This window comes from Lichenostomus cassidix, chromosome 18, assembly GCF_008360975.1.
Source record: "Lichenostomus cassidix isolate B80296 chromosome 18, HeHo_3.0, whole genome shotgun sequence".
In the NCBI taxonomy this organism is placed as follows: Eukaryota; Metazoa; Chordata; class Aves; order Passeriformes; family Meliphagidae; genus Lichenostomus; species Lichenostomus cassidix.
Window position 1 is genome coordinate 78,883 of NC_139498.1, and position 15,183 is coordinate 94,065.

At 43.0% G+C, this 15,183-nt stretch overlaps 2 protein-coding genes across 2 annotated transcripts in view; both read left to right on the forward strand.

The window, feature by feature from the left end:
• CCDC57 (coiled-coil domain containing 57) overlaps nt 1–5,231 on the forward strand; it is a 28,136-nt gene extending 22,905 nt beyond the window's left edge. Inside the window, 1 exon segment of the mRNA XM_085077236.1 lies at nt 2,744–5,231. Within this exon segment, the coding sequence (XP_084933362.1) occupies nt 2,744–2,967 (224 nt within the window). The 3' untranslated portion in view covers nt 2,968–5,231.
• Nucleotides 5,232–6,757: 1,526 nt separating this feature from the next.
• The window catches only part of FASN (fatty acid synthase), a 41,144-nt gene continuing 32,718 nt past the window's right edge, over nt 6,758–15,183 (forward strand). Inside the window, exons 1-3 of the mRNA XM_085077224.1 lie at nt 6,758–6,916; nt 12,904–13,050; nt 13,835–13,987. Coding sequence (XP_084933350.1) covers nt 12,924–13,050; nt 13,835–13,987 — 280 coding nt within the window. The 5' untranslated portion in view covers nt 6,758–6,916; nt 12,904–12,923. The remainder of the gene's footprint in view (nt 6,917–12,903; nt 13,051–13,834; nt 13,988–15,183) is intronic.

Consider the following 15,183-nt stretch of genomic DNA (forward strand, 5'->3'; position numbering starts at 1 on the left):
ATAAAATTCCACATTTTATGGATCAAAAGTTATCTTAAGTGTTTCCACACTAGACAGAATTTCAACAGCTTTGACATCACTGACATTTCTAACAGCAATCCATGTGGGTAAAAAGCTGGCCAGAGAAAGAATCTGGTAAAACATTAACAAACAGAAAGAGCACTCTGGCTCTGGCTTTATTGTGGCTCCAATCAGAGAAAGACTCATGATCGCCTTTCTGCGTTACATAAAACTTCATCTTTGAAGTGTTTCACAAATATTAACTAATCCCCTAGTTACATTTTCTTCATTTCTGTGTTCTTCTCCTGAATAGGAACTTATTTGAGTTGGTGTTCCTTCAGAAGCACTGTTAGCCATAAGCAAATATCTAGTGACAAACTTCTTATATGAAACTTCCATCTGGGGAAATTTCAGTTTGCTTATACAACATGCCTACATATAACTCTTTAATCCTGAGAAAAAGAAAAAATCTATGAATGTAAATTTCTGACTGAAGTTAAGACACACCAAATAGAAGATATGTTAAGCATTTCAATACACTAAACATTTAGTGCCATGTTCAAAAGCAGTTTAGGTGCTTAGCTAAGATCTTGTTAGCTCTGGTTGCCACGGTCACTTCTGAAAGTAAGTTGCAGCCTTTTAAATTAGGTGTGTTTTTTCATTGGTGTGAAAACCAAGCTACTGCATTTAAATTTTACTGCACAGTGCATATTCGTGCCAATCTTATTCAGGGTCCTTCACAGATGTGAACAGTCCCAAGCAGAACCAGAACACAGTAAGGTCTTTATTCAGTATTTTCTTAGGATATTTCACTTTAAATAGCATTTCTAATTTTGGGGTATTGATTCTTTATCTTTTCCTAAATTTTGGAACTAATCATACAAGGTTGCTGCAGTTGGTTTTATATTTCTGTGTTGGTACACATTTTGGATGGCCCAAAACTTAAAAATAGCCATACAGAATGCCTGTGTTCTGTGTTGCTGTTCCAAACGAAGGCTAAGTAGCCTTTACTAGTTGCAGCCATAGTTTCTCTAATGACAGGAGACTAGCATACAGAAGGCTTCAGAGGAAAGGATGCATGTGATGTTACTTTGGTTGCTTTGCCTTTGGATTTATGGGATTAGAGCCTCCCACATTAATTTCTGAAAGCCATCCCCTTTGGTGAATACAAAAGACCCTTGAAAACTGAATGAGTATAAAAAAACCAGACTGTCTGTAACCAGTATTAAATGTGTGCTTTCTGTGTATCTCCTCATTCCTGTTATTTAGACCATGAACAAGAAGTAGTATCATTCTGCTGCTATTCCTGTTTAAGAAAATAATCTTTGAAGCAATACCTTTCAGACACTGCTGCCTGCACTTTTCTGAGTGGTTGATGTTGTGAAATTCTGCTTTATTGTCTGCCAGATGTGGTAGAGGTACTCTAATGATTAAAGTCCGTTGTCCACGCAGGAAAATACACCCAACGATCTTTATGGGCTCAAGCATCCTCTTCCATACCTTCTACATCTGCAGGAGGCCACTAGGTGGCAAGCTGGACAATAGGATTTTGAATCCGCAGCTTAAGAGCCTGCTGAGCTTTTGTCACCTACGATAACAAACGCCACCAAGCCCACTCAGTGCAGAGATCACACACACGAGTGAACAGCTGGTTCAAGCTAAGCCTCTGTATAAAAATTATTTTGAAAAGTGTCACGTTTTGGCACTAGCCACAGTGTCATGCTTTGCGTAGAGCAATAAACCTTCAATCCATCCATTCATTCCGTAATTCAGGAACATGTTGTATTTCCTTTGATGTAGAATTTTGTTTGGACTTTCTGCCAGGTTCAGTTGACTTTGAAAATTTACCTTCTTGTACTAATAACTGATGTTTGTCAATTTGTGCACCTTTTACTCTTGCTGTGATTGAGTAGTATCTGGGACTGCAGCCTATGATGCTTATAAAATTCAACTAGTACAGAATACTGTAGCGCATGTTATCGCCAGTATATTATGACTACTTCTGCTGTCTGCTTTGGCTTTCCATAGCAAATCTGGAGTTAACATGTCAATGCCTTGAAAAATAAGGACTAAGTGGCTGGAGCCAAACACCTGTAAATATTACCTATAGCTTACAGTGAGTGATGTGATTGATCAGTTCCACTTATCTTACCTAACTGTCTTAAGACTAAACTTCAGTTAGTTGGAGATAATAATTTTTGGAGAATTATGTGAAAACTGCAGGAGGCACTCTGATTGGTATTAGGACCAGTCCCAGTTTCCCGAACAAAGATGCTTCTTTTTGAGTTAGACCTTTCTGGGACAGACAGATATTTTAGACAACAAAACCAAAGATTTACATAGTAAGTGCTTTCCTAAGTGAGAGAGGATTGCAAAAAAACCCAGAAGATAATGATAATAATGCAGCTTTGTCAAGCCAACAGAGTTATCTCTGAGCCTTTTATATAATGCATATCTAAATACATTTTCTTATAATGGAGAGAAGGGTAAACTTGTAAAATGTGATGTTTTAAAACAGCTGAACAAAGAGGCAGTGCTTGACTTGAACCATTACACTGACCTTCCAGCTGTCTTCCTCTCTTAAGCAGTCTGATGCTAATAGAGAATGAACATGTACAGATGAAGCAAGGATTGAGCAGAAGACACTTATTATTTAGAATAAACCAATTCTCTTCAACTATCCAATCTGATAATTGAATACAAGCATAACTACAAAGTATATTTCTGTCTGTTTTTTGAGCAGTGGTGTTTGAAGTTGTACATTCCACTGAGAAATCTGAAGAATCTCAGCAAAATGTCAAAGCCAAGGATAAACTTGAAATGTCAGCTGGAGATTTGACAGTCAGAGGAACAAGGCTGGAAGTTCAGCAGAAGTTAAAATCCAGGAGTTTTTCTTGTGCTCATGTATTAAAACCAGAAATCTCTTTTGGCGTGCCAAAAATCCGCAACTATAATATTAAAGATTGATTTCTATGTTGGCAGCATGTTGCAGGTTCACACTTGCTATTAACTTGCTTTGACATCTCTAAATTAGATCTAATTATCAGCCTCAGTTCTGTACATTGAGTTGAGATATTTGCAGCCAGAAGAGAAAACGAATACCCCGTTTCATACAGTGAAGCCTAAAATAAAGGGTTAATCTGTATACATTATAAGATTACAGCCTTCACAGTTAATACTGATTTATTTTAATTATATATGTTAAGATTTTCTTGCATCATGGATTTAGAAATGCCCAGTTAACACACAGGTAAAGCCTTGTGCCTTCAGGCAGGGCTTGCAGGACTTTAGCAGATATTTTGTTGAGAAACTGTAGATGTGATTTAAGCTTAGAAGTGGGATGCCTCAACCTACTTGTTTTCTTCTAATTAACAATGCAACCGTTAATCCTGTGCAGCTATCTCTCTACTTGAAAGAAAGGGGTTTAAAAAGATTACATCTGAGTCTGTATTATTTCTTGTCTCCTGTAGCTCTTTCCACTTGTTCGGAGAGCATGAAAGAGTATAAAATTAAATTTCTATTGTCACACCAGTAATTTTATTTTCCCTTGACAAGCGATTGTATGGACTCTAAAGCAGTGAGAAACACTGCTAGTGTTTTAGAATAATATACTCAGAATCATATAGACACATCGTAAGAAATAAGTCTTAAAAGAGATGAAAGGAAAAGAAAACTTGAATGAGTTGTGATGTAACAAAGGATATCTATGTAGTAATGAACATGCCGGGACACTAAAACAAATAATCAGTGTATTTTTGTAGCATTTTCAGTAACGCTGAGCTGTCTTGGGATATTACAGAGATGAACTTTACTATAAGTAAAGGAAATGCAGACAAAAAAATCAAGAGAAACTTTCTACTGTGGGGATGATCAAGCACCAGAACTTATTGCCCAGATGAGTTATGGAGTCTCTGTCTATGGAGATACTCAAACCCCAACCGGACATGGGCTTGGCCAGCCTGTTCCAGCTGACCCCTGAGTTGAGGGCTTGGACTAGGTGTTCTCAAGAGGTACCTTCCAACCTAAGAGTTTCTGTGATTCTGCAAGTGGCATCACTGAAGTAATACTTCTCCGTTGCTGCGAAACATATAAAATCTAAACAGGATAAATGAAGGAAGAGAGCTACTTACACGAGTGCCTTTTTTTTCTGGAGTGTTTTTTTTAGAATGCTTTCCTCCTACTCTTTGCAAAGAGGTGCTCTCTTCAGCACCTGACAATGGGATAGTAATCCATTTGAGAATTTGAATAATTATTTTGTACTACCTGCTGAAAATGTTTTGCTTTAGTGCAAAGGTGCAGTGATGCTATAATCAGATGCTAAATCTGCAGTAAATTTCGTGAGATGTTACTAAGCCAATATAAGGCCTGAGACACCTTGTGAGCTTCTTTCTAAATCTTTTCATTACTTGAAAATCCTGTCATTTGATTCAACATTGTTCATGAGCTAGGACAACATGATGCACTCCCTTGAACCAGGCCTTGAATGAGCTCTTTCTGTAGCACAAAGCATAGTGGCTTCTAACAAGTACAGGAATTTTGGCCCAGATCACACCAGTTAAAGCATTCACTGGTTATTTCTAGAATTCAATGTGTAAGTTCCAAATTTTATAATAGCTCTAGATTATCCTGTGGTTTGGGTTTTTTTTATTTCTATGTTTAATATTGAACTATGGTGATGTAGAATGATTCAGTGGTATAAGATTCTGTGTGTTAAAAGGAATGTAAAAAAGCAGTTTGTTCCCTTATCTTTGCAATACCGCATCTGAATCTGGAAAACATTACTCTTTATTCCTTATACTGTGGATGTCAACTGATGGGCTGCAAACTTCAGTAATGCTTTTGCATACGTTTCTACACAGGTTTTTATGGAGTTTTTTTGTTTGCTTGTCTGAGGGTTTTCTGCATTTTTTCTCCTGTTTTTGTGATTGTTTGGTGTGGTGTTCCACTTACTCCCCCTTCCACGTCACCTGGCATGCCTGTTCATGCAGACCTCTTGCCAGAAATGCAGTTTTAATTTATTCAGTTCCCCTGAGAAACAGGTTTCCTTAAGTCAACTGTAGGTAAGGAAAGATGATAGCTGGGTTGTTTAATTTTATTTCACTTGTGGTTGAAAAAAAGTAGTTCAATCACTGTATGTTTGTTTCAGAGTGGCTATAAGAACATAGCATGTAAGTATGCTGAAAATGAACAAAGTATGCATAATAATAAATAATACAAACATACTGCTTGAATCCTGTGTGGGGAGGCTGTGCTAATGGTGTACTAAATACAGCAGGAAAATTCTCATCTATTTCTCTTATGGCCAAAATATTTAACAAGCTGGTCATAGATTCTTAAGAACCAGACGAAAAGTGGCAACAAGGTACTACTGTGGATACTATTGAATTGTACAAAGAAAGGAGAACCTATAAAGAAGACAATTCAGGCAGATCACAGAGTACTGAAACGGTAAAAGTGGACATTATTTATTGTTGTTCTTACCAAAGGGTTAAAAACCTGTTATGTTGAGGAATATGTAGATAAAGACAAAAAAAGTCTGCCCCAAGAAAGTCGAAATGGAGCTGTATTGCAAAGCGGCAATGCAAGCGCTACCGGGAGCGGGGCTGCTGCCCAGAGCCAGTTTAAGCCATGGACGGGAGACAAGCAGGGGGACTTTCTCACATCCCCGCGTTCAAGCCCACGTTTAGCGACCGAAATGGTTTCTTGTGTTGGAGTGGCAGTCGTAGGCAATACAGAATAAGATTAAATTCGTTACTGTTCGGCTTTAACCAAAGGAGTGTGAGTTACAAGGAAAGTGGATGAAAGGTGCCCACACGCAGAGCGATCCGCCCCGTTCCGTCGGTGGGAAGGGGGGCGTACCAGGGGCACGGCGGGGAAGGAATCTCTACCGCCCGCCCCCCGCCTCCGGAGGCGCTCTGTTGCCGCCAGTCAGGGCGGCGCGACAGGCCTGGGCACGGGGCAGCGCATCCCTGGCCGGCGTGCCTGCTGCCCTGTGGTAACCCCGGGACCGCGCTCCGCCGGGGTGAACGACCGCCGCCGCCGGAGAGCGACGGGCGCTGCTCGCTCTGCCGGCGGCCCCGGCCACCCCTCAGCCGTCACCACATCGCCTTATCGCTTAGCAACACCGCGCGGACCCGCGATTGGCAGGGCCGCGCCCCCGCCCACGTGTCCCCGCCTCCGTATTGGGTGCCGTCCCGGGACGGCGCGTCCGGCCCCTCGTCCCTTCCCTTTGTGCGCGGCGGATGCGCGCGGGCGCTGCGCGCTTGGAGCGCGCTTGGACCGGCGCCTGCCGAGCCTCCGAGTCAAAAGCCGAGCCACGGTGCCGGCACGGCGATATGGCTATGGCTATGGTTATGGTTATGGTACCCCCAACACTGTACCTACCCGCAGGGAGGTGGGAGAGGGACACGACGAGGTCCGCGCCCCCGGGGGGTCGGCGCTGCCTCGTCCCCGGCCAGGCCCACCCAAAGCCAGGCATGCTCGCAGCGCCCGGCCTTCCACGACCTCCAGTACGGGGCGGGGCGGGGCGCGAGAACTTGGCCCACTGCCGCTGGCACGGGGACCCGCCCGTGTCCGCCCCTGCCTGGCTAGGGCCCCCCCCGTCCCGTGGAGCGGCTCCGGAGGGCAGGGGTTGGCATCACCCCGGGTCCGACTCGGGGCGGCCCTGCCCCGGCTCTCATTGGACTGCGGCGAGGAGTAAACTGTCAGCCCATGTGGCGTGGCCGCCGGAGGTGGCGACTGCTTAAATACCGGTGGGAGCTAGAGGGAGATAGTGAGGAGAGCGCGGAGTATCGGCCGTGCGCAGCTTGGCACCGGCCGCCGCAGCGTCCACCCGCAGAGCCCGCCCCGCAGCATCTCGACCCCGCGCTGAGCTGACGCCAGTCTTACCGACACGAAGCCATCCGCACCTGTGCAGGTATCGGCGGGACAGCGGATGCGGTGCGGTCAGGAGAACTGCAGCCTCTGCTCCAGGCTCGGCGGGCCGCTGCGCCCCGCGGTTGCGCCGGGGAGGCTCCATCTTGCGCTCTACGCCGGGTGGGCGATGAGGGTCCTCAGGCTCGGCTGGGGTCCGCGGGCTCGGTCCGCACGACCGGAAGGTTCTGCTCCCCGGCCCCGGGCTCGCCGCGCCCTGCTGCTGCGGGCCGCTCTCCCGTGGCCCAGCGCCGTCGTGCCGGGGAGAGTCCCCCTCCTCAGCGGCTGGTTACCGCGCCGCAGCGTCCCACTCCACCCGCCCGACAAGGTGGCTGCATTGTGGTGCTGGCACTCGGCCATCTTGGCGGCGGGCGGGGACCGTGCCGCCGCAGCAGCCGCGGCCCCTCGCCGCCGGGCCGAGCAGAATCGGGGACGCGGCCGGGCCCCGCTGCCCGCAGTCCTCGCGCGCGCCCGGCGCCAGCGGCTGCGGGAGGGGCCGCGCCTGGCGCGGGGCTGGGCGGCCTCGGCGGCCCCGCGCTGCCGCAGTTCGGGAGCCGAGCACCGCGCTGCCTCGGGTGGGCGCCGGGGCTGCCGGGCCGCTCTGCCCGGGCAGCAGGGCGACGGCGCTGCGCTGTGCACGGCGTCCCGGCTTAGCGCGAAGGCACGGTCGTATCAAGGCTGAGGAGGCTTGTACGAGAGGAAATCGGTGCTCGGGATGGGGAAAGGGGACTCGCCAGGAGGTTCTGGGAATCCATCTGAAAAAATGTGCCGTGTACACTGCTAAAGTATTTTTTCCCACTTCGGTATAAAACAACGGCCCCCACAAAATAACCCGGTGATCGTACGCCAGTATGGATTCGATTATGTGATTCTGTGAGGAACGTGATGATCACCTTCTCTCTTTGGCTGTTTTTGCACCTGTTTGGTTATTATTCCACATTCCTTCCCTATCACAGGGCCCTATGAGATACTGAGTGCATATTCTCCTAGCTAAAACCTTTATTTGGATGCTTAGCTTTAAACAGGCAGTATTAGGGCTGTGTAAGTTAACTTGCATACTCCATCAGACTAGCTTTGGGGGCTTTGGAACATGTCTTGCCTTAAAAAATGGGAGAAGAAGCCTCGAGCTACATGAGCAAAGGATTCAGCTTTCCCTGCAGCCTCTATCCATCTTGAAACAAAGTGAAAATAATAGTACATTGTGAAAGGCTGCATTTAGTGGGTGAATTCAGTGAATGAGGGCAGTTGTGAACAGAAGTTTTACAAACAGGATATAGTCATACTTGGGACTTAGATTTTTATACAGATAATTTCTGACCACTTGGGAATCAACCAAGCTGTGTTGATTCCATGAGCAAAGTCTAATTTACCTTTTCTCCAGTAGCATCTTTGAACCAGAATGTGTTTCCCACTAAGCAATGTGTTTTAAATATGAACACAGTCTACTGTTTTTTCATCTGTGTTGTGGTCAACAGGAGAAATACAGACCTGAAACAGAAAGAAGCATTTGAAAGATCTTAGTTAAATTGAATCTGTAACATACAGATTGAGGGTAGTCCAATGCTTTCCAAAAAATGAAAACCAGGCTCTGTTTGCCTCTATTCTGTGAAGGGCTTTTTGGAGGCAGACATTATAGCTCTTTATTTTTTATTACAAATGTTAGAAATTATAGTGATTAGAGAGCCTGGGTTATAGTTAATCATACTTAAAGCAAGCAGTCCTTTTCTCAATATCTGTGCTGTAGAGAGGTATGGAGGAGTCACGAGTGTTTCATTTTACAATAATGAGAGCTCTGAAAAAGGTGAAGACTTGGACTGTCTAGAAACGGTAGCAGAGTCGACTTCAAGGATTCTGTGATGACAGCTATCAAAATAACAATTAAATAAATGTTTTGCTCCTGTCTAGGAAAAGGAACTGTTCATCAGGCAAAACTAGATTTGGGGTTTACTTGTTGTTTCTTTGTGAACAGCTGTTCCTCCCTCCCTCTCCCCCTCCTGTCTTAACCAAACCCTAGGTGAACAAGTTACAGCACAATGAGTTTCTCTTTGGCTGGCAAGTCAGGTATGAGCAGAAGAAATCAGATTTTACCTTCACTTTTTTAGGGTTGGTTTTGGTGGGGGGGGCGGGAGGTTGGTTTTGTTTTGTTTTCTTAAATTGTTTTGTTTGGTTGCTTTTGTTTGTATGTTTCTGAGGTTTGGATTTTTTGTCTTTTCTTTCCCTCTATAAGCTTACAAGCTTAATGGTCAGAGGGTTATTTTTGTCGGGAAACAGTAGATAAAAGTATTGCAAAAAAGTTGCACAGCTGCCAGGGATGGTGAGAAATTATGATTAATGCTTTTTTGATTAATTTTTGGTGCCAAGTTAGTGAGGGACTGAGAAACAAATGTTTTAAATGCAATAGAAAACAGTATTTCAACTTAAGAGTAGCTTTGGTACCAGAAAGGATTGTTAGTTATTACTAGTCACAAACTGAATGAGTCAGCAACACAATAGTATTGTTAAAAAAATATTGTGCAAATCTAGTGAGATGGTAGTTTAGGCTTAACTGAGATGTCTACTGCACTGATATTTTGGCAGAGAGGGAGGGAGGGTGCACTGTGGTGTGTTTGCTTATTTCCACTCAATTGAAAACACGGGCTGTCTGAGGAAAATTCACAGAACTCAATTTAAGAAAAAGCATGGAATAAACTGAGGAAGAAGGATGTTAGACGCCTGGTTGGATTCAGCAAATACAGCCTTAAATAGTAAAAGACCCCTGTTTGTCCCTCTTTATCTTCCTATTTTGACCTGTTGCTTTTGAACACTCTGTTTGTCAAAGGTAGTAGGAGCAGTCTGTTTGTATGTTGGCTGTAGTCTAATCTCCTTTAAAACTACTGTAGAAACAGGTTTTCTCTCTTGATCTGCGCTATGCGCTGTGCTTGAAAATATGTCAGTACAACAGTAGTGTATTACTGTGTGTAGTCAAAAAACGCTCTACAGAAAAAAGTCTGTATAATAATAAGGAAAAATAATAATGTAATACACCATTTAGGGGCAAAGCCAGTCACCTTTAGAATGGTTTACCTGCTTATTATCTGTCAAGGAAGACTGAAAATATTGTTGGTAGCTGTAACGGCTACTTTAATCAGCTACATTAAACAGCTACTGTTTAATGATGGCTTAATACTCTGACTTTTCTTCTTACCACTCTTGTTTTCCAGCAGCAGATCCTCTCTGCTGTCTGCTGCTAAATCCATAATTTGTATTTTATTTTAGATGTATATATTTGGAGCTCTTTGTGGCAAGTCTAAATCTTTCTGCTTCTTTGTGTATTAAAATATTTTAATTTGTGGCTCTTCTTACCCGTGCACCAATCTAAAATTATCTTCTTGGCTCTTGTCCTTCTGATTTTGATTACTGCAGCATCTTTTTCTCCACCTTTGACATAGTCTTGCTCAACTGCATTCATAACAAGTTGGCAAAAATTGTTTTGCTGATGAATTTCATTACTTCACGGTCTCAAAGGAATATTTTGTCAATTGATTGTACCTGGATAGAGTTTTTCTCATACTCCAGGGAAAGAGATGTGGGATGGGAATGAACAATCCCAGAAATGATGTTTCAGTCCACTGAAATAGAAATTTCAATTTTATACCTCAGCTCTTTGCATGATGATTTCTAGGGAGAGAAATGTATTGTACTTAAATTATTATCTTCATGTCTCATGTCTTAAGCTGAAATTGTAAACTTTGTGCCCAAGATCTCTCTTTCCCTACCCCAGCACAGAAATGCTGTAAGTGTAGTAGAGTCGTGGCCCTTTGTTGGTTCTTACAGGTGTGGTGGTAAGGCGAATAATAAAACTGAGTTACTAATTTTGTGTGAATGGAAAAACAGAGAGGTTTCCCTTCAGCACAGTGTGGACTGGGCCTGTTACTACCAACTTGAGTTTTGGAGACTAGTTTCTCAGAAAGGGCCTTGCTCAATTTGGCCTTTAGTGTTTCCTTTCTTAAAAGAATGAGAATGGAATAGAACTTCTGCTGTTGGTTGTTTAGCACAAGACCTAGAAATCCAAGATGTCCTTTTGGGAGGACTTCTGTTTCTGCTCCCAGAAGGAAAGGACTGGGTGAAGTAATCATCTCTTCTGCTTCAGTGTTAGGTGTTGCATAATTCCACAGTTACTCCACAGATCTGAATCAAGATAACTGCTCAAGGAAGGAAGGGTGAAAGAAATCAGGCAGCCTCTGTGGTATGTTCTCGTAGAGGTACACCTCAGCTGTGCAGAGGGCTCTGCTTTCCTTGTGCACACCCCAGCAACCTCTTGCAGCTACAGGGAAGTGTTACCCTGCCTGAGCAATGTAATGTGTGGATGAAAGAGGGGCATGCTCCTTGCTCAAAAGCATCAGGAAGTCCTGAAAGAGGCTGTAAAACAATGCCCAAATGAAATATCTTGGGTTGAAAAAACAGCTATTAAGTGCTCATCAGAGAGTACCCATTAGTGCTGTATTTTGGATAAGATGATCAAGCACCAGTGGTACTTAAACAATTGGCCTGCATGCCACTATGTGGCAGCTGTTATGTAGCAAAATACCTGATGGAAGTCAAGCTTCAGCTCTTTCATAACAAACTTCTTCCTTCAAAGTTACCAAGGCAGACTTGTAGTTGTTTGAATGCCTAGTTTTCTTTGTGTTTTTTACTTCTTAAAATCCCACACATTAAAGAATATTTTGCCTCTACTTACTAGAAGGATTATTTAAGGAAGTACTGTGAATGCTTGCTACCTCTTTGGTTCCTGCAGCCACGTGTTTATTTATTTTCATATGGTAAAAAACCCACTATATATATGGGTATTTCCTTACCCCTTTAACTTGCCTACTTAAATTATCGTTTGAATTTAACTGAAATGTAAAGATAACTTGCCTCCTTTGTACTTACTTACTAATACATTTTTACTGTAATTAAAAAAAATAGTGTAATATAGAAGCTGTCATTTGATGTTGTGGTCTGGTACAGATGCCCTACTATGCTATGTTATGCAGCGTGATGCTGTCTTGTGGTATTTGAGATTGGGGTCTTTAAATGCAGATTTCTTGGGACAACAGCTGAAGTTTTTCATACCTTCTGTAATCCAGATCTGTTCTGCCAAATCATGTCTTAAAGTACCACCCTCTATCATATGCGTCAGTTCCACATTCCCAGTCCTCTAAATATATGGCAGTGCAGGGTCCAGTTAGGAAATATTTAAGATATAAAACTTACTTCTTTGGTTTTGGCATTTAAAATGATGCTAAATTGTGCTGTAATTTTTGTGCTTTGTGTGGGTTTTCTCTTGTGTGTGTGTGTGTGTGTGTGTGTGTGTGTGTGGTTGTGTTTGGTTTTTTGTTGGTTGGTTTGGTTTGGGTTTTTTGTCAGGTTTTTGTTTGCTCGGAGTTAATTTGGGGGGATGTTTAGGGTTGTGCTGTTTATTTTTGTGCGATTTTTCTAGTTTTGTTTTGGTTTTTTTTGGGGGGGTTCCTTTTTTCCCTTCCAACAAATCTTTTGATTATTGATTCTGTAGTTAGCATTTAACTTTGGAATGATTGTAGAACTTGTTTTGCTACCTGTTAGGTTTGCCTTGTAATTATGTATTTTACTATGTGCATTTCATAATTTCTCCACCCACCTCTGCTCCAGCATGTTAATCTTTCTTCTCTGCTGACTTCACAGAGGCTCTGCATTTAGTAGAGGTAGACTTACTAATTTTCTGGTTGTTGTGTAAAAACTGGTGGTTCTCAGAGCCTGATGCTCCTTCAGGATCACTTTTTTCATCCTTATCATCCCCTTGGATCTTATGGTCCATTTGATTAGTTGAGATTTTTGATTTTTCTTTTTTAGTAGTAGAGACTCCACGGACTGTTCCTGTGTGGGTGTTTCTCCTGCAAATATGCTTGTTTGTCACAACATGTCAGGAAGACAAGATACATATACTTTCCTCTGTGTGAAATCTTACTAGTCTTACTGCTTTGTTCATTTCAGCCACAGGGAGAAGTTAAGAGATGGAGGACGTGGTGATTGCAGGCATAGCAGGAAAGCTGCCAGAATCTGAGAACTTGCAAGAGTTTTGGGAGAACCTGCTTAATGGAGTTGATATGGTCACAGAGGATGATCGGAGGTGGAAACCAGGTGAGTGCTTATTGCTCTTCCTTTTGGAGCCCTGAGTCCTGAGTGTTTTAGAGGAATTACCCTATGAAAAGAGAATTTATGAGATGCGAAACCCTACCAGACCTGAATTAACTTCTGATAAATCATCAAGAAATTCAGGAACAGGATACTTTTATGAAGGTCTCATGCAATCCATTTTATAATGTTATGTCCTATGCAGTAGCAGTTCATAAGTAATATGTAGCTTACTTTCAAATAAAAGGGCATTCTGACAGAGCAACATTAGTCCTGGACCTGCTCTTGAGAGCTGTGACAGTAAGATGGCTCTGACATTTTTCTGGGTTCAGAAGTAGCACGGGGATTCCAGTCCTGTGGTTTATGACTTTTTACAATGTTCCTTTTTTGTCTTTTTGAAGTGTTTGGCACTTCAAGCTAGTGATTTGCAGAAGTCAAAAGCAGCTTTTGTCTTCTAACTGGTGACTGACTAGAGCCACTGATTTAGACAGTATGTGCTTGGTGCAGCTTGCCAAAGCAAAAATGGTTAAACTAGATAGGTGTCCTTTGCTGCTGTATGCAGGAGACTCTTAAAAATTACAATTGTTTTTGCTAATGCAGCATTCTCATTTCCACATGAGGCATGTCACTAGATACTCATGCAGTGCTCTGGGTATTGCACAGGGGAGTGAGGTTTCATGTGTAATTAAGAATCAGCTGTGGTTCTGGTCATTTTGTACTGTGTTTCTCAGCTTGTAGCTGCTTCACCACTGATGTATTTTGTGACTCAGTGTTGAATTTTTCTTCACAGGAATTTATGGACTGCCCAAGAGAAATGGAAAGCTCAAGGACATAAGCAAATTTGATGCATCTTTTTTTGGGGTTCATCCCAAACAAGCTCATACAATGGATCCTCAACTTCGCTTGCTGTTGGAAGTTTCTTACGAAGCTATTTTGGATGGAGGTAAGTAGATGAATGACTGAAGAGGGGAATTAAGCTGTATTGTCTCTGTGTAAAAGATGCAAACATGCACCTGTGTGATGAGAGCTCTAACAAGGGAAAGCCATCACATTAGAGGAAACCCAAGACATGGTACAGGAGTTACCAGTATAAGGGGTTAGGACAAAGCTGTTTTCTCTAGAATGCAAACCAGGAAATCAGTGCTGACTGCCAGCAAATCTATGCCTGCATCATACAGTACAACCAGTATGACAGAATCACTTAAACAGTCAACAGTTGTAGAGCTTTTTAATGTTCTGCTCTACCCTAATATTCCATAATAATTCCTATGTAAGAGGAAAAGACAGATGACTTGATTAGAATTCTCCTCCATGATATAAAAGAATGACAGATGGCCTGATATATTCCTGTCTATTGGCTGGATTCTTGTAAAACCTGTAGCATTTGGCCTGTTTCTATAGAAGGTTTTCTCAGGAAGTGTGCTTTCAGAAATAGGAGCCTGTCTTCTATCACTGCCAGTGTTTTGAGATTTTGAGTTACTTACCCACAGAGACAAAAAATTTATTCTTCATGTTAATCAGTTTCATGTCAGAGCAGAAGCACATAGGGAAAAAGTTGGAACCACCTCACTATTACTGACTAGTGATGGTTACAAATTGAAAGAGGGCAAATTTAAGTTAGATATTAGGAAGAATTTCTTTACTGTCAGGGTGGTGAGTTACTGTAACAGGTTGCCCAGGGAGGTTGTGGATGCCCCAGCCCTGGCAGTGTTCAAGGCCAGGTTGGATAAGGCCTTGAGTGGTCTGGTCTAGTGGAAGATGTCCCTGCCTGTGGCAGTGGGTGTTGGGACTAGGCAATCTTTTAAGGTCCCTTCCAGCCCTTAACATTCTGTGATTCTGTGACTTACTGAAATTAACTTGTGCTTCTCTGCTTCTGAGCCTCCGTCTGGAGACTGAATATTCAGTTAGTCTCCAGGATGCCTGAAGCACAGAGAAGAAATAGCAGAGATTTTTGACAGTTAACCTTGCTATATGGCTTTTTTAGAGCAAAGTTGTTCTGGTTGTTGGCCTTTTTTTGTTCTTAATAATTCTGATTTCTGCCTTGTACTCCAGATCTGAGCTGGAGATAGATATCGGTGTGCTCACATGACATTCCAGGTGCTGTGATTTTTCTCCCCTTCAGTCTGCTCCTTTTCTCTG